This window comes from Carcharodon carcharias, chromosome 9 (genome assembly GCF_017639515.1).
Source record: "Carcharodon carcharias isolate sCarCar2 chromosome 9, sCarCar2.pri, whole genome shotgun sequence".
In the NCBI taxonomy this organism is placed as follows: Eukaryota; Metazoa; Chordata; class Chondrichthyes; order Lamniformes; family Lamnidae; genus Carcharodon; species Carcharodon carcharias.
The window spans coordinates 44,808,061-44,830,880 of NC_054475.1; the positions used below are offsets into that span (position 1 = coordinate 44,808,061).

Genomic DNA, 22,820 nt, shown 5'->3' on the forward strand with positions numbered 1-22,820 from the left:
AAGCGGGCTGCTTTGTTCTGAATGGTATGAAGCTAAGGATTATACTCTAATCGGAAAGTAACTTAGACTTAATTCCTACCAAACACGGTGACAATTTCTTTAATATACAATCATCTAGCTTTCTTTGTCCTAGGAAACTAAAATGCAACAGGATCTGATCACCTACATCCATGGGTTCTAAAAGAGATAGCTGCAGAGATAGCCCATGCTCTGGCTAGAATTTTCCAAAATTCACTAGATTTTGGAATGATCCCAGCAGATTGGAAGTTAGCAAACATGACACAGCTATTCAAGAAAGGAGGGAGGGAGAAAACAGAAAAGTACAGGCCAGATGGCCTGACATCAGTCATTGGGAAAGTGTTGGAATCTATTATTAAATAAGTCTTAGCAATGCACTTAGAAAATCATACAAATCAGACAAAGTCAACATGGTTTTATGAAAGGGAAATCATGTTTAACAAATTTCTTAAGAGTTTTTTTTGAGGATGTAGCTAGTAGAGTAGATAAAGGGGCACCAATAGATGTAGTATACATAGATTTCCAAAAGAATTTGATAAGATGCCACACAAAAGGTTAATCGGCAATATAAGGGCTCATAGAGTTGAGGGTAATATATTAGCAAGGATAGAGGATTAGTTAATGGACAGGAAGCGGAAAGAGAGTATAAATGGGACATTTCCAAGTTGGCAAGCTATGGTCAGTGGAGTGCCACAAGGATCAGTGCTGGAGCCTCAGCTATTTATAATCCATATTAATGACTTAGACAAGGGGACTGAGAGAAATGTATCTAATTTTGCTGACAATACAAAGCTAGGTAGGAATGTAAGATGTGAGGAGGACGCAAAGAGGCTACAAACAGATACAGACAGGTTAAGTGAGTGGACAACAAGATGGCAGATGGAGTATAATGTGGGGAAGTGTGAGGTTATTTAATATAAAATAAAAACAGAAAATGCTGGAAAAACTCAGCCGGTCTGGCAGCATCTGTGGAGAGAGAAACAGAGTTAACATTTCAAGTCCGTATAACTCTTCTTCAGGTTATTTACTTTGGCTGTAAGAATAGTAAAACAGAATATTTTTTTAAAAGGCATGAAACCTGTAAATGTTGATGTTCAGAGGCACCTGGATGTGCTCATACTGGTAAGTCAAAGTAAACTTGGAAGCACAGTGAGCAATTAGAAAGACAAATAGCATATTGCCCTTTATTGCAAGGAGATTAGATTACAGGAGTAAAGAAGTATTGCTACAATTGTACAGGGCTTTGGTGAGACTACACCCCTTTATGATTTCCATATTTAAGGAACAATATACCTTCATTGGAGACAGTGCAGTAAAGGTTCACTAGTTGGTCCCTGGGATGAACGAGTTATTCCATGCTGAGCAACTGAGTAAATTGAGCCTATATTCTCTGGAGTTTAGAAGAATGAGAGGTGATCTTGTTAAAATATACAAGATTCTGAAGGGGTTTGATAGGATAGGCACAGAGGTTATTTCCATTGGTTGAGGAATCTGGAACAGTCTCAGAAGAAGGGGTTGATCAGTTAGGACTGAGGTGAAGAGTAATTTCTTCACTCAAAGGGCTGTGAATTTTTGGAATTCACTACCCCAAAGAGTTGTGGATTTTCCATCGTTGACTATGTTTATAACTGGGATAGACAGATATTTCGTCTCTCAAGGAATTAAGAGATATGGGGAGCAGGTGGGAAAGTAGAAACCCAAGATCAGCTGTGATTGTTTTGAATGATGGAGCAAGCTCGATGGGCCGTATGGTCTATTCTTGCTTCTGTTTCTGCTGTTTATGTTTCAATTGTTTGGAAGCAAAAGAATTTCATGTTTACTTCAATTACTCCTTCAGGGCTGGCTTTCATTCAAATTTTACTCAGTTTTTGTTTGAAGATATTACCAACACAGAGGCTTGCTTAATGGGAATGCAGATTGGAGAACTGGGCATAGAGTTTAGCACTCCTGATTTTCTAATCATTGAATCAACAAATAGTCATTTCCAAGATTCATCAAGATTCATCATCTGCCTGCTCCTAGGAAATAAGATAAACATGCGAACAAAAGCGATCAAAAATACCAGCTAGCATTAATGGTGAAGGCTTTGATATGCTGTATTTAAATGAACTTGAACTTTTAACAAACCCATTCTCCAATGATGTAAGCAGCAGTTTTACAATTCCACACACTTCCTCCAAATTGCAACTTCATACCCATTGTTGGATACACTCCTACATAATGAGCACAAATATCAGACCCACAATATCCCACTTATAACATGTGTTCTTCAGTATTTCTGAAACATAGTTGAATACTTGGGGTATCGATCAAGAATCAAGCTTTACATCAAAGTGTCGCTATTATTGCATGGAAATCACAGTGGATCTGATGAAAGCCTTGGGGAAATGCTTCATTAATGTGTCAAACTTATTTCGAGTAAGGATATGGAAAAAATGCTTAGCAGCAGCAGCTTTGGATTCAGAAATTTAATTTGATTAAAAATGAATCAAAAAATGATTTTAAAAATGCAAATTATGCACAATCGGGCAAAGTCAACCAATGATACTGTGCTAACACAATGCAATCTAAATATGAATTTATTTAATAAAATATGTGACTGAATGTAAACTCCTGAAGTTCCAACGTTAAAAACTACAGAATTCCTGGTAAAAGCACGGATCCTACAGTAAAGTTCCTTATAACTGTGCATGATAAGGGTTTAAACCCTAGTGGATGGAGTTTAGAATAACCGTTTTTTATATGTAATTATATATTTTAATTTATGCTTTCATTTATCACATTATCATTATCAAAATCACAGAATCATTACAGCACAGGAGGCCATTTGACCCATCGTGTCTGTGCTGGCTCTTGGTAGGAGCAATTTATCTGGTGCCACTTCTCCGCCTTCTCCCCAGAGCCCTGCATATCTTTCCTTTTCAGTTAACATTGCAATTTTTTGAAGGTCTGAATTAATTTTCAACTAGGGCACTAGAATAATCAAACATTTTATCCACATTCTGCACAGCTCTTCTCTCAAAGGCAAGAGCTACCTTGCATGCATGATGATAGTAAAGTCATCTTTAATTAGAAGGAATGCAGGAATGTAAATCCATCTACCTGTGCTTATGATTCAGAGATAAAGGTGCAGAGAAGAGTTGTGAAGTGAGCCAAAAAGAGATGCAGTGATTTTTATCAAGATTCATCCCAAGCAGCTCAGTATAACAGAACTCAGTGCTCTGTGGGCTGTTCCCAGGGACATGCACTGAGACGAACATCAACTGCTGCTGGAGGACCATAAACTCAGAGAAAGAAGCTCTTTGGTCTGCCTGACACCTGTTGGTCTTCCCGTGCAAAGAGCTGTCCATGGTCAAGTAATGCACACCAGCAAGTTTCAGGATTTTGTGCTGAGGGACACACTAAACCTTGGGGCTCAATGGAGAAAGGCCTATGCCTAAGGCCCTCTTGCCACCAAGTACCAAAGGGCTGGTACTCGTGTAAAACCCATTGGATTGTAGGTAGCAAAGAATGTTTGACATGAAATATAAATGTATATTGTAAATATAATTTGTAGTTGTAAGTTTAGTGAGACACCTCATTCTGTTTTGAAAGAAACTAAACTGTATTGCACTCTAAGCAATGCCAAATTTGAAAAGTTAGGAAATGTACCTTTGCTATTTTTATGAATAAAGTATATTTTTTGAGAAAAGGGAATCAAAAATTCCAGAGCATTTACTTGAAAAATACATACTTGTTTGAGCACATCCTCAATAATTTCTTGATAGACCTCCTGCACTGCCATTGTGATCGTCTCTTTCTCGATCCCCCTGGTAAATCTCCCAGAATTCACCCACTCCAGAAGCACCCAGACTGTGATTCCATTCTGCTGCAAGGGCTCCTGGGCGAAGAAATCATCCAACTCCCCCGCACTCCACTCTACATTCATCTCTGTGCAGACTTTTTTCAGTAGATACTCCACCTATAGTGAGAACAAAGAACAATGCCACTCAGATACATAGTTCGCAAACAAAACACTGTCATCCAAGCAGTCATATATGACCAGATGGGTCTTAACCTTTTTGAATATAGTTTATTCAGAATACTTTTTTGAATATAGTTTTCTCAGAATATAAAATCCAATTTTTTCCAAAATTATTCTGACCTCCAGAACCCAGGATATTGTGTTGGCCGATTCTTACCTATATGCACCTTTAGTGATCCTTCAACTTTACAGAACATTGGGCCGAATCTTCTGAGGAGTGGCAATTACTGTTAGATTGCCACCGCCCTCCTGTTCCGGGGTTCCAAATTTCTGGCCCAGGCTTCCGAACTGGGCCTCTTCAGAAATGCGGAGCATGCCTGTTCTCGGAGTGAACAGGATTGTAGGGGAAAAACCAAGCCATGCCTCCTTTCTATGATGATAGCTGCTGTATTTTCATAAGTCTTCATTCATGGAGGGCCTTGGGGGTGGTGGGGCGGTAGGAATTCAGAGGGCCCAGGGTGGGTGAGGAACTCAGAGTATCTGGGTGAGGCAGAGGTCGGAGGGTCCAGGGGTGGAGGGAGTCAGAGGGTCCAGGAGCTAAAGAGTCGGCGGGGTGAGTCGGAGGGTCAGGTGGGTGAGTCAGAGGGTCGGGGAAGTAGGAGGGTTGGGGGGCTGTCGGAGTGTCCGGGGGGGTGGAGGGAGGCTGTTGGAGGGTCAGGGGGGGCTGTTGGAGGGATCAGTTCCCAGGAGTTAGATATGGTATTTTCCTGTCTAATATTTCCTGGGTAACTACCCAGGTGGCTGAGTTGGAAGCATCTGAAGTCTCCAAGTCTAACTTAGAGTTGGAGACTTCCTCAGAAGATCCCAGCCATAGGGGAATTGCCCACTGGAAGTTGAAAATTCCTGGCCAATTTCTGTGGAATCCTTGCACTGGGACTTCCAAGGGTCCCTGTAGCACCAGGTACGGTTTCCAACCATCCAGAGACTGGAGATCTTGGCCAATATTTATAAGGAATGGTGGGGTGATGGGGTATTGGGTATGGTGATTTGTGGCTTTACAGTAGGAGTTATTTAGGTTTTAAAAGGTGAGAGAAACATAATATGTGTCCATTGGGAGATTAGCAACTTTTGTCTTGAAGTTACATTCTGAACCACACGATAGTAAATTGCCACCCTCCAACTACTGCACAGAAATACTGTACATAGAATTTACAGCACAGAAACAGGACATTTGGTCCAACTGATCCACATTGATGTTTATAGTCCATGCGAACTTTTTTCCAGCCTACATTATTTAACCCTATCTGCATATTCTCCTACTCAGCCAATGTTTCTTACAGCTGTACTGGATAAGATCTTTAAAATAAGGACCAACACTCATACAACATCACCAAATTTGAAAAGAATAGAAGAGACGGAATTAATCAAACTGATGGCACCAGGTGTGGATTTTAAAATCTATAGATTGTTGGAAGAAAAATCATGACGTTGTTAAAAAAATCTGAGGGAGGAAATGGGTTCACAGTTTTGAGATCTTGAACAAGGTAGGCAAGAACTGATGTGCTCATCAATCAACTGCTAACGATCTGGCTAAAAGTTAACTGAAAAGTCATATTTTTGGAGCTCAACAGAATTCAAGAGCATGGGCTCAACCACTCAATTAAATTACAGACATTTGTTAAATGTATAGCAGTGACTCAGAATTTATGAGATTCTGGGAGAGCAATTGCCAAGAAGGACAAGGGCAGCAGATGCATGGGAACACTACCACCTGCAAGTTCTCTTCCAAGACACATACCATCCTGACTTGGAACGATATCCCCATTTCTTTACAGTTGCCGGGTCAAAATCCTGGAACTCCCTGTCTAACAGCGCTGTGGGTGTTCCTACCTTGAGTACAGCAATTCAGGAAGGCAGCTCACCACCCTCTCAAGGGCAATTAAGGATGGACAATAAATGCTGACTTTGTCAGCAATGCTCACATTCAATGAACCAAACGAAGATGAAGTTTTAAGCAGCTATGTTAAACTATCATTTTGACTGATACTTCAGAAAGCCATGCAGCATTGGTGTTTTGTTTTAAAAAGGTGGATAAAGAAAGAAATTCAGGAGGCTTGTTGCGTGCTTTTCTTAAAAGCACATTTTTCCAATGAGTGACATGTTTTTTATTCATTACAAAACTATACATATGGATTGTGCGATTAGACCAAATTTGTTGAACTGAAAGACTTGGGGAAATTAAGCTGTTCACTTTCATAGATAGTGGAATGGAGACAACTTAATTGAAAATAGTTCCCAAGGCATCTGTGCTGGTACCTGGAGGACTGATACTGTAGATGGAAAGTTGCATGTAGCTGTCCTCATTATATCCTACAGAATTTTTGGGGGGGCTGAGGTTCCTCACCTTCCTACCCTTCAATTATCTCCCCTCATTTGCTCAAAGTGCTGAGTTGTGGTAAACTTCCACAAATGCTGGATCCACTTTGGCATCTTGGCCCAAGAACTTGTCTGATATCCACACAGACACACCTTCCACGAGGAATTTCACAGACAGTAAATCGTAATTTGGAATCATGGCTCATTTCGTCCTTCAAATCCCAAAAATGCTCAGGACACCTGTAGAAACTTTACCATGAACCTGAATGAAAGCAGCTAACCCAGCAGAGTGTCAGGGATCAGGATTGAGTCCTGTGTGACTCAGTACTGCACTAGAGAGATTGCACCTACCAAGGGAGCTATTTCCTCTGATTTCAATTACAGTAGGAGTAGAAAGTAATGGATATTTAATCTATTATAATGGATGCAAATTATTATATGTAGCTGATATATAATACATATTTTATTTACGAAGTGTACGTCTGACAGGACAGCCTGTAATAATTTTACTATTCAGTTTAGCTTCTCATATTTACTTAAGTCATTACTAATATTAGTAATCCATACATAGCATTCAAACCAAACGAAAAAATTGGAACATGTATCTGCCATACAAGTGATTTCAACATTGTTCATACCTCAGTCACATGCACTGTTTTGCTGAGCTAATATGTAGATTATAAACTGAATATGCTATTATAAACAGAAGGGCACATTAAAAACTATGGGGCTAATACTGAAGTTCATTGGGTGCCCATTCCCTGGAAAATTGAGTGCAGAGGCTGCAATGTAACTATAGCACCCAGCACACCTTAATGTGGGCGGCCAGCATGAATGGTATTGTACACGAGGTTCATTAGGCTCCTGAAAAAATGGTAAAATTTAAGATGTCAACCCATTAGGCAATCGGCACGCCTAAGCAGTGATCGAATCTCTTGGTGCACTTTTGGAAGAGGCATTGACCAGTATGCCCCAATTCAAAACCCCACTCCATCTTGCCCTATTTCCCCACCTCTCCACCATCCCCCACCACCCCCCATAACATCCCAGTCACATGCAAACTCTGCCCCGTGCTCTGGGAAGTCAGCAGCCTTTCATTTGATCCCCACTGTTCGAAATTCTGGTTGCGGTGCTTCCGGGCATATCACGAACAATGTGGCTGGATCGCTAGAAAAGTATTCAAACAATTCAACTTCATTAGGGAAGGCCGGCTTCTTCCTGCACAGGCACGTGGTACCTAACAGTAGTGACACTGCTTAGGAGCCATGTTAACAACTCCACTTGTTGAGCTTTGACAGGAATATTTTCATACAGAATACAATAGCCCACCAAGAAGGAAAGTTTGTCTGCTTTAGCACATTCTGCTAAAGTGATTTTTCTATTAGTTGGTTCCCTGTGCCTCTAGTCAGTGTCAAATTGTTGAACGTCCTGATGCTCCAATCCCAAGACTCAGAGTATCCCTCCGTTTCCAAAATTGCAGCCCCCATCACTGGATTGCAAGATTATGTGATACACAGGAAATATTTTACATAACTCCATTAGGTTGTGCAGTTATGACACAATCGGAATGATTAGGACATCTCCCTCTTAATTCAGCAATTGGAAAGTATGCCCAGTAGCAGCCATGTTACTGTGTTTACAAAGTTTAAAATCACAGTGACCTTCATTTCATGGGATTCAAACATGCTCAAAGTATTCCAACAGCAATTTTGTGGTCAGTTATCAAATAATTCTTACAAGCATAAGTCTTTGAAAGAATTATGTGACTCCAGAAATTGTAAGTAAAATTGGTTCACGTACATCACTAAGGGGCATTTATATTTCAATGTGTATGAAGTCATCTACATGCCCACCATCTTTGGAAATCCTGCTAGTGCCTAGAATCCCTGGTTCAATTTTGTTGGGAGGGATACGCACTAGCTTCCTATGTATGAGTTTGCACTGTCCCAGCATAATCTCACCCAGGATGTTGTTCAGCTCAGTGAGTTTATAACTTTCAGATGGAAAACTTGTTGAAAGATTACCCAAATATTGAATTAGCTGATCACATGACTTGAATAAAAACAGAAGATTCTGATAGAGCAGAATCAGACAAAATCTTTCCTCCTGTAGGAAACAGCGTAACTAGAGGCCATCAATATAAGGTAGTTACCGAGGAATCTAATAGGGAATTCAGAAAAAACTTCTTTACCCAAAGAGTCATGAGAATGTGGAACCTGCTACCATATGGAGTGGTTAAGGTGAATAATATTGATGCATTTAAGGGGGAGTTAGACAATCAATTGAGATAGGAGGAAATAGATGGCTATGATGGTAGATTTAGATGAGAAAAGATGGGAGGAGGCTCGAGTCAAGCATAAATACTAGCTGGCATGGGCCAAATAGCCTGTTTCCGTGCCACATACCCTATGAATGTAATCTAATGTAATGGAAGATGTTGAAAACTCAGGTCAGTCAGTGCCTGTGGAGAGCAGAGAAGGATTCATGTTTTAGGTGTGGCCCCCTCGTCAAGATTGGAGGATTTTACAAATGAACAACAATTAAAAAGGATCAGAATAAAGGCAAAGGGAGTAAAGGTTAGCAACGAATGGCAAATAGTCTAAGATACAAACTAAAATCATGTTGAAAATAGGTACAAAACAAGGTGATTTTGGTGACACTACCACTGCATTTACACTTAAGAGGTGTTTAGACTCTGCTGTTGGAGACTAGCACTTGTACAGTGCAAAGTCTAAATGTTAAAACTTCAAATATTAAAACTTGCATTAAATAGGTATTTTATGTGCATGGAAATAATTAAGTGCTGCAATGGCAGCTAGATTGAAGTTTTTAAGTACTTCTCAGTAGCAAAGAAAGTGCCTCAAAAGCTACAGGAAGTGTGGTTTCAGAGGGCTGCACTAACTTCAGACCTCAACTGGTTACAACAGAACCAGTTTCCGCACATACCTGTTTCAAAAAAATGCACCACTGGTTCAAATCTGATGCAGAGGGTTATAACAGGACCTGGGACCTCAATAAGTCTTTTGCCAATGTCACAATTTGAAGCACTAGGAACTTTTATGCAACTTAATTACCTTTGATTTCAAATCAATTATGAAAATCTTCTGTACATGTTTAGAAACTTCCCGAACTGGATATCCCACTGATCAATAGTTTTGTTCTCGAAGACATTAAATCAGCTTCATTTAGAAGCAGCTTAAGAATTATTTAATATAGGCAACACCATAGAAGATTTTTGGCTCAATGGTTATAGCAGATAGCAGTGGGGGAGGGGTTGAGGTGGCATTGGGATTAAAGGACATCCACTTGGGTTTGAATGAAGATTTAAATGATAGGCTGAGCTTCTAGTCAGAGCTAATTTGGCTGAACAATATTTCCTTCCTGTCATACACTGTTAGCTAAATTTTGTCTCCATGCCTCTGTTGGAATTGCTGAGCTGTACAGACCAGAAAGTCCCAGTTGTGATTCCTGGTGTGTGCTGATTTAACCGATTTCAGTAAATTTACTGGTAAAGGCAAAACGTGGAGGCTGATTTTCTGAGTCCATACCGTAGGCTGCGAGTTACACCCACAATCTCTCAATATAGTCAGCTGGTGCGTGAGGCTCCCCAGTGAAGCCAGAAGATTCAGTCCCTGCCTTTGGGCTATGGGTGACTGGAGATAACCAGCCAGGGCTCCCACTCCTGACTGCTCTCTAGTGACCGCTGCTGGTAAACGTGTACATGTACTGTCAGGTGAAGGAAGAATCGGGGTGGCCTGTGATACCCTTCCCACCAGCCACCTACAAATTACTGGTCTGTATAGTGTCCAGGCTGACATGTTCAGAATGGTCACATAGGTGAGGTGATAGAAGGTGCCTGGTATCTATGTGGTAACGTACTCCAACATAGGTCAGCAAAATCAACAGAGTAGAGTACAGGGGGAAGAAAACAAGAAAAAAAAGGATTACATTTATATAGTGCCTTTTGCGATCACCAGCTGTCTCAAAGCACTTTACAGCCAATGAAGACCTTTAAGTGTAGTCACTATGGTAATGTAGGAAACTCAGCAGTCTATAAGTGTGCAGCAAGCTCTCACAAAAAGAAATATGAAAATGAACGGATAATCTGATTTTGGTGATGTTGGTTGAGGAATAAACATTGCCCAGAACACTGAAGATAACTCCCTTGTTCTTTTTCATAGTACCATAGAATCTTACATCACCCAAAAGCATGGACAGGGCCTCAGTTTATCATCGCAACCAAAAGACAGCACATCTACAAGTGCAGCATTCCTAGGCACTGCATTGGACTGTAAGCCTTTGATTTTTTTGTGTTTAAGTCCTCAAGTGAGACTTGAATGCGGAACCATGTGACTCAGAGGAGTGTGTGGAACCACCTGAGCCATGGCTGTCATGGTTAACTTGGCAACTCTCAAGTCCGTCTGTTTTCGTCTTCACAATCATGCAGAAAGGCATTTTCTCAAGCAACACAGGAAACCACAAGTGTGTATAAGCCAAGAATTTTACTTAAGGACCAAAATGCTCAAAACTAAATTGCTTTTCAGAATTATTTTAATAAGGTGTAAAATATAAATTTATAAACAAAGATAAAGCTGATACACCGAGATATTCAGTATGATGGTACTGTAAATTAAGCATTAAATTTTGCCACAGAAGTATGTTTCAGTTAAGGTAGCCAGTTTTGCCCATCTTTGGCAATTTTACATGAAGTGATAAGACACCTCTGCACTGGGAGCAGGCGATGCACATTTTTCAGGTTTAGGTTAGGGAATAACCAGTTGCAGGTTATTATAGGTTACTATTCTGTTCAGTAATTCACAACATCTATTTGTTTCTATGGTTTACACAAAGGCAATTTGCCATTTATTTCAATATTATCTGAAAATGATGTTCCAGAAGTTTAATTCTAGAGCTGTCAATGCAAGCTGAACATGGGGCAATTTCTTTGGCCTAATAAAAAAAGAAAAACTTGCATTTATGTTGCACTGTTCACTGTAGTGTGGGAAATACAGCAGCCAATTTGCACAAGAAACTCCCACAAATAGCACTGTGATAATGATCAGATAATCTGGTTGATTGAAGGATAAATATTGGCCAGGACACAGAGGATAATTACCTTGCTTTTCTTCAAAATAGTGCCATACGATCTATGTGAGCAGGCAGCTAGGACTTTGGTTTAGCGTCTCATCTGCAAGGTGGCACCTCTGACAGTTCAGCAATCTCACTGCAATGGAGAGCAGTGAAGATTTCTGTGCACACATGCAGCCACCTCAACTTGAATCATATCAGCCATTTTATTGCCACACACACACACGCACACACACATATATATATTTACAAAAAGCAAAATTACAATCTGTTGCTGATTTTGACCTTTAAGTCTACAAGATCAACTTGAGGCTTGATCCACATCTCTAACTCATCTCTGAATGTCCATTATTGTTTGTGTAACTTTACTGCCATTTTAGACCTTTGCTCTTCTGTGTCCCACCCTGTACAAAGGCACTGCACTTTTTCATTCTTCACAGTTGTCAACTCTGCTCCAAAGTGATGTACAGGTCATAAATGTTTGTGCCAATTTTATTTCTTTATCATGAGACACAAGTTCCCTTTGTCTGCCTGAGAAACAACAATAGCCTCCCAATAGACAGTAACTGATTTCCAATGTCAATCGATATAGGTTACTGACTGAGGAGGGGGATGGTGGGGGTGGGGGTAGGGTGGCAGACAAACAGTAAAAAAAAGCCCAGTGCTTAGTTACAGCCCAACTGGCTGTAAGCCGTTTAAAGTGTTCTCTCAGTACAAGTGCAGTAGTTTTTTCCCCCCAAGAATGCAGCACTGTAAAATGTGGAAGTGGGTGGTTCCCCTTGAGCTGGGTCAGCAGTTGATTTTGTAGAGCAGAAAGATCAAGAAAGGTTTGGGACCTTGGATAGTGAGTGGGTAGAGGTTGAAAAGGCACGAGCGCTTGCGATGGGAGCGAGAGTGAGCAGGGGTAGAGATCTGGAAGTGGAATTGAATGAAAACTGTAATTCCCCCTCAACCCCAGTAATTTTACAAAAGGGCTTTTGCAGGTGTTCATATTGTGGTCATAATGTAATTACCATCAGTATGTTGGCAATGACAACATAATTACACAACTCCCTTCAAATAAAAGGCTACTGACTCAGGGGTCATAAGGAAATCATTTTGGGAACTCCATTCCCAAAGCTCCAGGGAAAACACCAAAGCTACATTCCTGGTCATGATGGGGAGTAAATTTAAATGATTTAAGCAAAGTTTGTGTGTGTGTTAACTATGAAAGCACAGCATGAATTTAACTCCCTGCTGGAACCAAACATGCAGCTTTTTTATACCTAGTCAATGCCAGGGTGGGAACAAAGTGGGCAGGCGGGCAGAAGGCCAGGTCAGCTGGCAGTAGGGTTGCTAACTCTGGCTTGACCTATTTCTAGAGATGTAATTGTGCAACATTTGATCACATGGCATTTGATCATGTGTCAGTTCATGATACATAATCATGTGATTTAATGGCATGTATTGCATTTACATTAGTTGAACGGCTTAGTTTCTCCAAACTGCAAATAAAATACCTGACTTTATATGCAGTGAGATGAATAACAATTTATAAAACAACAAAATAACGGAATCGAAAAATCAGGATAAATAGTTTAAATAAAAAAACACTTTTTTGATGTTTCTACAATATCAACTGCAATGAGAAGTCTCAAGTAAACATAGTTGATTCAGCAAAAATATCACTGAAAGAAGTAACTTCTAACTTAAGTTTTCATACAATTTTACGAAATTTTCATAATAAACTGCAAGTTAATAAACACAATCAATGTGAAACCTAATTCAATTCACGGGCTTTTACACAACCACTGAAGCTTAGTTTCAGGGAGATGAGGCTCAGTCCACAGAGTTAAGCACCAAAGTTGTCTGACATTCAGGACAAAACACAAAAGCACACATCACAGGCCAGCCCACCCTTGCACCAATTTGCGTTTCTCGCCTACAGTTTATGCTTCTCTCTCATACTCCTTCCAGCTTGTGTTTTCCTTCTCTCTCCCCAATTTGTGTATCTCTCTACCTCTGGTTTGTGCATGTGCCTCTCTCTCCAGTTTGTATACGCACATCCCTTTCTCTCCCCCAAGTTTGTGTGTCTCCCCAATTGGAATCTCTCTCCAGTTTGTGCGGGTCTGTCTCTCCAGTTTGTGTGTGTGTCTGTCACTCCGGTTTGTGTGTGTGTCTGTCACTCCGGTTTGTGTGTGTGTCTGTCACTCCGGTTTGTGTGTGTGTCTGTCACTCCGGTTTGTGTGTGTGTCTGTCACTCCGGTTTGTGTGTGTGTGTGTGTCTCTCTCTCTCCAGTTTTTGTGTCTGTCTCTCCAGTTTGTGTGTGTGCTTCTCTCTCTCCAGTTTGTGCGTGTGTCTCTCTCTCTTCAGTTTGTGTGTGTCAATCTCTCCAGTTTGTGTGTGTCAATCTCTCCAGTTTGTGTGTGTCACTCTCTCCAGTTTGTGTGTGTCACTCTCTCCAGTTTGTGTGTGTCACTCTCTCCAGTTTGTGTGTGTCACTCTCTCCAGTTTGTGTGTGTGTCTCTCTCTCCAGTTTGTGTGTTTGTGTGTGTGTCTCTCCTGTTTGTGCGAGGGTGTGACTCTCTCTCCAGTTTGTGTGTGTCTTTCTCTCCAGTTTGTGTGTCTGTCCCTCTCTCCAGTTTGTGTGTCTGTCCCTCTCTCCAGTTTGTGTGTCTGTCCCTCTCTCCCGTTTGTGCGCGTGTGTCTGTCCCTCTCTCCAGTTTGTGTGTGTGTCTCTCCTGCTCCAGTTTGTGTGTGTGTGTGTATCTCTCTCCAGTTTGTGTGTGTCTCTCTCTCCAGCTTGTGTGTGTCTCTCTCTCCAGCTTGTGTGTGTGTGTATCTCTCTCCAGTTTGTGAGTGTGTGTGTCTGTCTCTCCAGTTTGTGCGAGGGTGTGTCTTTCTCTCTCTCCAGTTTGAGTCTCTCTCTCCAGTTTGTGTCTCTCTCTCCAGTTTGTGTGTCTCTCTCCAGTTTGTGTGTCTCTCTCTCTCCAGTTTGTGTGTCTCTCTCTCTCCAGTTTGTGTGTCTCTCTCTCTCCAGTTTGTGTGTCTCTCTCTCTCTCCAGTTTGTGTCTCTCTCTCTCTCCAGTTTGTGTCTCTCTCTCTCTCCAGTTTGTGTCTCTCTCTCTCCAGTTTGTGTCTCTCTCCAGTTTGAGTGTCTCTCCAGTTTGAGTGTCTCTCTCTCTCCAGTTTGAGTGTCTCTCTCTCTCCAGTTTGAGTGTCTCTCTCCAGTTTGTGTCTCTCTCTCCAGTTTGTGTGTCTCTCTCTCTCCAGATTGTGTGTGTGTCTGTCTCTCCAGTTTGTGCGAGGGTGTGTCTTTCTCTCTCTCCAGTTTGAGTGTCTCTCTCCAGTTTGTGTGTCTCTCTCCAGTTTGTGTGTCTCTCTCCAGTTTGTGTGTCTCTCTCCAGTTTGTGTGTCTCTCTCCAGTTTGTGTGTCTCTCTCCAGTTTGTGTGTCTCTCTCCAGTTTGTGTGTCTCTCTCTCTCCAGTTTGTGTGTCTCTCTCTCTCCAGTTTGAGTGTCTCTCTCCAGTTTGTGTCTCTCTCCAGTTTGTGTGTCTCTCTCTCTCCAGATTGTGTGTGTGTGTGTGTCTCTCTCTCCAGATTGTGTGTGTGTGTGTCTCTCTCTCCAGTTTGTGTGCGTGTCACTCTCCAGTTTGTGTGCGTGTCACTCTCCGGTTTGTGCGTGTCACTCTCCGGTTTGTGCGTGTCACTCTCCGGTTTGTGCGTGTCACTCTCCGGTTTGTGCGTGTCACTCTCCGGTTTGTGCGTGTCACTCTCCGGTTTGTGTGTGTCACTCTCCGGTTTGTGTACGTCTTTCTCTCTCTCCAGTTTGAGTCTCTCTCTCCAGTTTGAGTCTCTCTCTCCAGTTTGAGTCTCTCTCTCCAGTTTGAGTCTCTCTCTCCAGTTTGAGTCTCTCTCTCCAGTTTGAGTCTCTCTCTCCAGTTTGAGTCTCTCTCTCCAGTTTGAGTCTCTCTCTCCAGTTTGAGTCTCTCTCTCCAGTTTGAGTCTCTCTCTCCAGTTTGAGTCTCTCTCTCCAGTTTGGGTCACTCTCTCCAGTTTGTGTCTCTCTCTCCAGTTTGTGTCTCTCTCTCCAGTTTGTGTCTCTCTCTCTCCCGTTTGTGTGTGCGTGTGTCTCTCCCTCCGGTTTGTGTGTGCGTGTCACTCTCCAGTTTGTGTGTGTGTCACTCTCCGGTTTGTGTGTGTCACTCTCCGGTTTGTGTGTGTCACTCTCCGGTTTGTGTACGTCTTTCTCTCTCTCCAGTTTGAGTCTCTCTCTCCAGTTTGAGTCTCTCTCTCCAGTTTGAGTCTCTCTCTCCAGTTTGAGTCTCTCTCTCCAGTTTGGGTCACTCTCTCCAGTTTGTGTCTCTCTCTCCAGTTTGTGTCTCTCTCTCCAGTTTGTGTCTCTCTCTCTCCCGTTTGTGTGTGCGTGTGTCTCTCCCTCCGGTTTGTGTGTGTGTGTGTCTCTCTCTCCAGTTTGTGTGTGTGTGTGTCTCTCTCCAGTTTGTGTGTGTGTGTCTCTCTCTCTCCAGTTTGTGTGTGTGTCTCTCTTTCCAGTTTGTGTGTGTCTTTCTCTCTCTCCAGTTTGAGTCTCTCTCTCCAGTTTGTGTCTCTCTCTCCAGTTTGTGTGTCTCTCTCTCCAGTTTGTGTGTCTCTCTCTCTCCAGTTTGTGTGTCTCTCTCTCCAGTTTGTGTGTCTCTCTTTCCAGTTTGTGTGTGTCTTTCTCTCTCTCCAGTTTGAGTCTCTCTCTCCAGTTTGTGTGTCTCTCTCTCCAGTTTGAGTTTGTGTGTGTCTCTCTCTCCAGATTAGGTGTGTGCGTATCACTCTCCAGTTTGTGGGCGTATCACTCTCCAGTTTGTGTGTGTCACTCTCCACTTTGTGTGTGTCACTCTCCACTTTGTGTGTGTCACTCTCCACTTTGTGTGTGTCACTCTCCACTTTGTGTGTGTCACTCTCCACTTTGTGTGTGTCACTCTCCACTTTGTGTGTGTCACTCTCCACTTTGTGTGTGTCACTCTCCACTTTGTGTGTGTCACTCTCTCTCTCCAGTTTGTGTCTGTCTCTCCAGTTTGTGTCTGTCTCTCCAGTTTGTGTCTGTCTCTCCAGTTTGTGTCTGTCTCTCCAGTTTGTGTCTGTCTCTCCAGTTTGTGTCTGTCTCTCCAGTTTGTGTCTGTCTCTCCAGTTTGTGTGTGTAGCTCTCCAGTTTGTGTGTGTAGCTCTCCAGTTTGTGTGTGTAGCTCTCCAGTTTGTGTGTGTAGCTCTCCAGTTTGTGTGTGTAGCTCTCCAGTTTGTGTGTGTAGCTCTCCAGTTTGTGTGTAGCTCTCCAGTTTGTGTGTGTAGCTCTCCAGTTTGTGTGTAGCTCTCCAGTTTGTGTGTAGCTCTCCAGTTTGTGTGTAGCTCTCCAGTTTGAGTGTGTCTCTCCAGTTTGAGTGTGTCTCTCCAGTCTGTGTGTGTCTCTCCAGTTTGTGTGTCTCTCTCTCCAGTTTGTGTGTGTCTCTCTCTCTCCAGTTTGTGTGTGTCTCTCTCTCTCCAGTTTGTTTGTGTGTGTGTGTCTCTCTCTCTCCAGTTTTTGTGTCTGTCTCTCCAGTTTGTGTGTGTGCTTCTCTCTCTCCAGTTTGTGCGTGTGTGTGTGTCTGTCTCTCCAGTTTGTGCGAGGGTGTGTCTTTCTCTCTCTCCAGTTTGTGTGTCTCTCTCTCTCCAGTTTGTGTGTGTCTCTCTCTCTCCAGTTTGTGTGTGTCTCTCTCTCTCCAGTTTGTGTCTCTCTCTCTCTCCAGTTTGTGTCTCTCTCTCTCTCCAGTTTGTGTCTCTCTCTCTCCAGTTTGTGTCTCTCTCCAGTTTGAGTGTCTCTCCAGTTTGAGTGTCTCTCTCTCTCCAGTTTGAGTGTCTCTCTCTCTCCAGTTTGAGTGTCTCTCTCCAGTTTGTGTCTCTCTCTCCAGTTTGTGTGTCTCTCTCTCTCCAGATTGTGTGTGTGTCTGTCTCTCCAGTTTGTGCGAGGGTGTGTCTTTCTCTCTATCCAGTTTGAGTGTCTCTCTCCAGTTTGTGTGTCTCTCTCCAGTTTGTGTGTCTCTCTCCAGTTTGTGTGTCTCTCTCCAGTTTGTGTGTCTCTCTCCAGTTTGTGTGTCTCTCTCCAGTTTGTGTGTCTCTCTCCAGTTTGTGTGTCTCTCTCTCTCCAGTTTGTGTGTCTCTCTCTCTCCAGTTTGTGTGTCTCTCTCTCTCCAGTTTGTGTGTCTCTCTCTCTCCAGATTGTGTGTGTGTGTGTGTCTCTCTCTCCAGATTGTGTGTGTGTGTGTCTCTCTCTCCAGTTTGTGTGCGTGTCACTCTCCAGTTTGTGTGCGTGTCACTCTCCGGTTTGTGTGTGTCACTCTCCGGTTTGTGTGTGTCACTCTCCGGTTTGTGTGTGTCACTCTCCGGTTTGTGCGTGTCACTCTCCGGTTTGTGCGTGTCACTCTCCGGTTTGTGTGTGTCACTCTCCGGTTTGTGTACGTCTTTCTCTCTCTCCAGTTTGAGTCTCTCTCTCCAGTTTGAGTCTCTCTCTCCAGTTTGAGTCTCTCTCTCCAGTTTGAGTCTCTCTCTCCAGTTTGAGTCTCTCTCTCCAGTTTGAGTCTCTCTCTCCAGTTTGAGTCTCTCTCTCCAGTTTGAGTCTCTCTCTCCAGTTTGAGTCTCTCTCTCCAGTTTGAGTCTCTCTCTCCAGTTTGGGTCACTCTCTCCAGTTTGTGTCTCTCTCTCCAGTTTGTGTCTCTCTCTCCAGTTTGTGTCTCTCTCTCTCCCGTTTGTGTGTGCGTGTGTCTCTCCCTCCGGTTTGTGTGTGTGTGTCTCTCTCTCTCCAGTTTGTGTGTGTGTGTGTCTCTCTCCAGTTTGTGTGTGTGTGTCTCTCTCTCTCCAGTTTGTGTGTGTGTCTCTCTTTCCAGTTTGTGTGTGTCTTTCTCTCTCTCCAGTTTGAGTCTCTCTCTCCAGTTTGTGTCTCTCTCTCCAGTTTGTGTGTCTCTCTCTCCAGTTTGTGTGTCTCTCTCTCCAGTTTGTGTGTCTCTCTCTCCAGTTTGTGTGTCTCTCTCTCCAGTTTGTGTGTCTCTCTCTCCAGTTTGTGTGTCTCTCTCTCCAGTTTGTGTGTCTCTCTCTCCAGTTTGTGTGTCTCTCTCTCCAGTTTGTGTGTCTCTCTCTCCAGTTTGTGTGTCTCTCTCTCCAGTTTGTGTGTCTCTCTCTCCAGTTTGTGTGTCTCTCTCTCCAGTTTGTGTGTCTCTCTCTCCAGTTTGTGTGTCTCTCTCTCCAGTTTGTGTGTCTCTCTCTCTCCAGTTTGTGTGTCTCTCTCTCCAGTTTGTGTGTCTCTCTCTCCAGTTTGTGTGTCTCTCTCTCCAGTTTGTGTGTATCTCTCTCCAGTTTGTGTGTCTCTCTCTCCAGTTTGAGTTTGTGTGTGTCTCTCTCTCCAGATTAGGTGTGTGCGTATCACTCTCCAGTTTGTGGGCGTATCACTCTCCAGTTTGTGTGTGTCACTCTCCACTTTGTGTGTGTCACTCTCCACTTTGTGTGTGTCACTCTCCACTTTGTGTGTGTCACTCTCCACTTTGTGTGTGTCACTCTCCACTTTGTGTGTGTCACTCTCCACTTTGTGTGTGTCACTCTCCACTTTGTGTGTGTCACTCTCCACTTTGTGTGTGTCACTCTCTCTCTCCAGTTTGTGTCTGTCTCTCCAGTTTGTGTCTGTCTCTCCAGTTTGTGTCTGTCTCTCCAGTTTGTGTCTGTCTCTCCAGTTTGTGTCTGTCTCTCCAGTTTGTGTCTGTCTCTCCAGTTTGTGTCTGTCTCTCCAGTTTGTGTGTGTAGCTCTCCAGTTTGTGTGTGTAGCTCTCCAGTTTGTGTGTGTAGCTCTCCAGTTTGTGTGTGTAGCTCTCCAGTTTGTGTGTGTAGCTCTCCAGTTTGTGTGTGTAGCTCTCCAGTTTGTGTGTAGCTCTCCAGTTTGTGTGTGTAGCTCTCCAGTTTGTGTGTAGCTCTCCAGTTTGTGTGTAGCTCTCCAGTTTGTGTGTAGCTCTCCAGTTTGAGTGTGTCTCTCCAGTTTGAGTGTGTCTCTCCAGTCTGTGTGTGTCTCTCCAGTTTGTGTGTCTCTCTCTCTCCAGTTTGTGTGTGTCTCTCTCTCTCCAGTTTGTGTGTGTCTCTCTCTCTCCAGTTTGTTTGTGTGTGTGTGTCTCTCTCTCTCCAGTTTTTGTGTCTGTCTCTCCAGTTTGTGTGTGTGCTTCTCTCTCTCCAGTTTGTGCGTGTGTGTGTGTCTGTCTCTCCAGTTTGTGCGAGGGTGTGTCTTTCTCTCTCTCCAGTTTGAGTGTCTCTCTCCAGTTTGTGTCTCTCTCTCCAGTTTGTGTCTCTCTCTCCAGTTTGTGTGTCTCTCTCCAGTTTGTGTGTCTCTCTCCAGTTTGTGTGTCTCTCTCCAGTTTGTGTGTCTCTCTCTCTCCAGATTGTGTGTGTGTGTGTGTCTCTCTCTCCAGATTGTGTGTGTGTGTGTCTCTCTCTCCAGATTGTGTGTGTGTGTGTCTCTCTCTCCAGATTGTGTGTGTGTGTGTCTCTCTCTCCAGTTTGTGTGCGTGTCACTCTCCAGTTTGTGTGCGTGTCACTCTCCAGTTTGTGTGCGTGTCACTCTCCAGTTTGTGTGCGTGTCACTCTCCGGTTTGTGTGTGTCACTCTCCGGTTTGTGTGTGTCACTCTCCGGTTTGTGTGTGTCACTCTCCGGTTTGTGTGTGTCACTCTCCGGTTTGTGTGTGTCACTCTCCGGTTTGTGTACGTCTTTCTCTCTCTCCAGTTTGAGTCTCTCTCTCCAGTTTGTGTCTCTCTCTCTCCCGTTTGTGTGTGCGTGTGTCTCTCCCTCCGGTTTGTGTGTGTGTGTCTCTCTCTCTCCAGTTTGTGTGTGTGTGTCTCTCTCTCCAGTTTGTGTGTGTGTGTCTCTCTCTCTCCAGTTTGTGTGTGTGTCTCTCTTTCCAGTTTGTGTGTGTCTTTCTCTCTCTCCAGTTTGAGTCTCTCTCTCCAGTTTGTGTGTCTCTCTCCAGTTTGTGTGTCTCTCTCCAGTTTGTGTGTCTCTCTCTCCAGTTTGTGTGTCTCTCTCTCCAGTTTGTGTGTCTCTCTCTCCAGTTTGTGTGTCTCTCTCTCCAGTTTGTGTGTCTCTCTCTCCAGTTTGTGTGTCTCTCTCTCCAGATTAGGTGTGTGCGTATCACTCTCCAGTTTGTGTGTGTCACTCTCCAGTTTGTGTGTGTCTCTCTCCAGTTTGTGTGTGTCACTCTCCAGTTTGTGTGTGTCACTCTCCACTTTGTGTGTGTCACTCTCCACTTTGTGTGTGTCACTCTCCACTTTGTGTGTGTCACTCTCCACTTTGTGTGTGTCACTCTCCACTTTGTGTGTGTCACTCTCCACTTTGTGTGTGTCACTCTCCACTTTGTGTGTGTCTCTCTCTCTCTCCAGTTTGTGTCTCTCTCTCTCTCTCCAGTTTGTGTCTCTCTCTCTCCAGATTGTGTGTGTGTGTGTATCTCTCTCTCCAATTTGTGAGTGTGTGTGTGTCTGTCTCTCCAGTTTGTGCGAGGGTGTGTCTTTCTCTCTCTCCAGTTTGAGTGTCTCTCTCCAGTTTGTGTCTCTCTCTCCAGTTTGTGTGTCTCTCTCTCTCCAGTTTGTGTGTCTCTCTCTCTCCAGTTTGTGTGTCTCTCTCTCTCCAGTTTGTGTGTCTCTCTCTCTCCAGTTTGTGTGTCTCTCTCTCTCCAGTTTGTGTGTCTCTCTCTCTCCAGTTTGTGTGTCTCTCTCTCTCCAGTTTGTGTGTCTCTCTCTCTCCAGTTTGTGTGTCTCTCTCTCTCCAGTTTGAGTCTCTCTCTCCAGTTTGTGTCTCTCTCTCCAGTTTGTGTCTCTCTCTCCAGTTTGTGTGTCTCTCTCTCTCCAGATTGTGTGTGTGTGTGTGTCTCTCTCTCCAGATTGTGTGTGTGTGTGTCTCTCTCCCCAGTTTGTGTGCGTGTCACTCTCCAGTTTGTGTGCGTGTCACTCTCCAGTTTGTGTGCGTGTCACTCTCCGGTTTGTGTGCGTGTCACTCTCCGGTTTGTGTGTGTCACTCTCCGGTTTGTGTGTGTCACTCTCCGGTTTGTGTGTGTCACTCTCCGGTTTGTGTGTGTCACTCTCCGGTTTGTGTGTGTCACTCTCCGGTTTGTGTACATCTTTCTCTCTCTCCAGTTTGAGTCTCCCTCTCCAGTTTGGGTCACTCTCTCCAGTTTGTGTCTCTCTCTCTCCCGTTTGTGTGTGCGTGTGTCTCTCCCTCCGGTTTGTGTGTGTGTGTCTCTCTCTCTCCAGTTTGTGTGTGTGTGTCTCTCTCTCTCCATTTTGTGTGTGTGTGTGTCTCTCTCCAGTTTGTGTGTGTGTGTCTCTCTCTCTCCAGTTTGTGTGTGTGTCTTTCTCTCTCTCCAGTTTGAGTCTCTCTCTCCAGTTTGTGTGTCTCTCTCTCCAGTTTGAGTTTGTGTGTGTCTCTCTCTCCAGTTTGAGTTTGTGTGTGTCTCTCTCTCCAGATTAGGTGTGTGCGTATCACTCTCCAGTTTGTGGGCGTATCACTCTCCAGTTTGTGGGCGTATCACTCTCCAGTTTGTGGGCGTATCACTCTCCAGTTTGTGGGCGTATCACTCTCCACTTTGTGTGTGTCACTCTCCACTTTGTGTGTGTCACTCTCCACTTTGTGTGTGTCACTCTCCACTTTGTGTGTGTCTCTCTCCAGTTTGTGTGTGTCACTCTGTCTCTCCAGTTTGTGTCTGTCTCTCCAGTTTGTGTCTGTCTCTCCAGTTTGTGTCTGTCTCTCCAGTTTGTGTCTGTCTCTCCAGTTTGTGTCTGTCTCTCCAGTTTGTGTCTGTCTCTCCAGTTTGTGTCTGTCTCTCCAGTTTGTGTCTGTCTCTCCAGTTTGTGTCTGTCTCTCCAGTTTGTGTCTGTCTCTCCAGTTTGTGTCTGTCTCTCCAGTTTGTGTGTGTAGCTCTCCAGTTTGTGTGTGTAGCTCTCCAGTTTGTGTGTGTAGCTCTCCAGTTTGTGTGTGTAGCTCTCCAGTTTGTGTGTGTAGCTCTCCAGTTTGTGTGTGTAGCTCTCCAGTTTGTGTGTGTAGCTCTCCAGTTTGTGTGTGTAGCTCTCCAGTTTGTGTGTGTAGCTCTCCAGTTTGTGTGTGTAGCTCTCCAGTTTGTGTGTAGCTCTCCAGTTTGTGTGTAGCTCTCCAGTTTGTGTGTAGCTCTCCAGTTTGAGTGTGTCTCTCCAGTCTGTGTGTGTCTCTCCAGTTTGTGTGTCTCTCTCTCTCCAGTTTGTGTGTCTCTCTCTCTCCAGTTTGTGTGTCTCTCTCTCTCCAGTTTGTGTGTCTCTCTCTCTCCAGTTTGTGTGTCTCTCTCTCCAGATTAGGTGTGTGCGTATCACTCTCCAGTT

General features: G+C 43.7%; 1 protein-coding gene across 2 annotated transcripts in view; it reads right to left on the reverse strand.

Annotated features, from left to right (window-relative positions):
- Positions 1–22,820, reverse strand: part of LOC121282201 (differentially expressed in FDCP 6 homolog) — a 282,331-nt gene that overhangs the window by 32,540 nt on the left and 226,971 nt on the right. For both annotated transcript variants that reach the window (XM_041195784.1, XM_041195783.1), the window contains exon 4: positions 3,752–3,979. In XM_041195784.1, the coding sequence (XP_041051718.1) occupies positions 3,752–3,979 (228 nt within the window). The remainder of the gene's footprint in view (positions 1–3,751; positions 3,980–22,820) is intronic.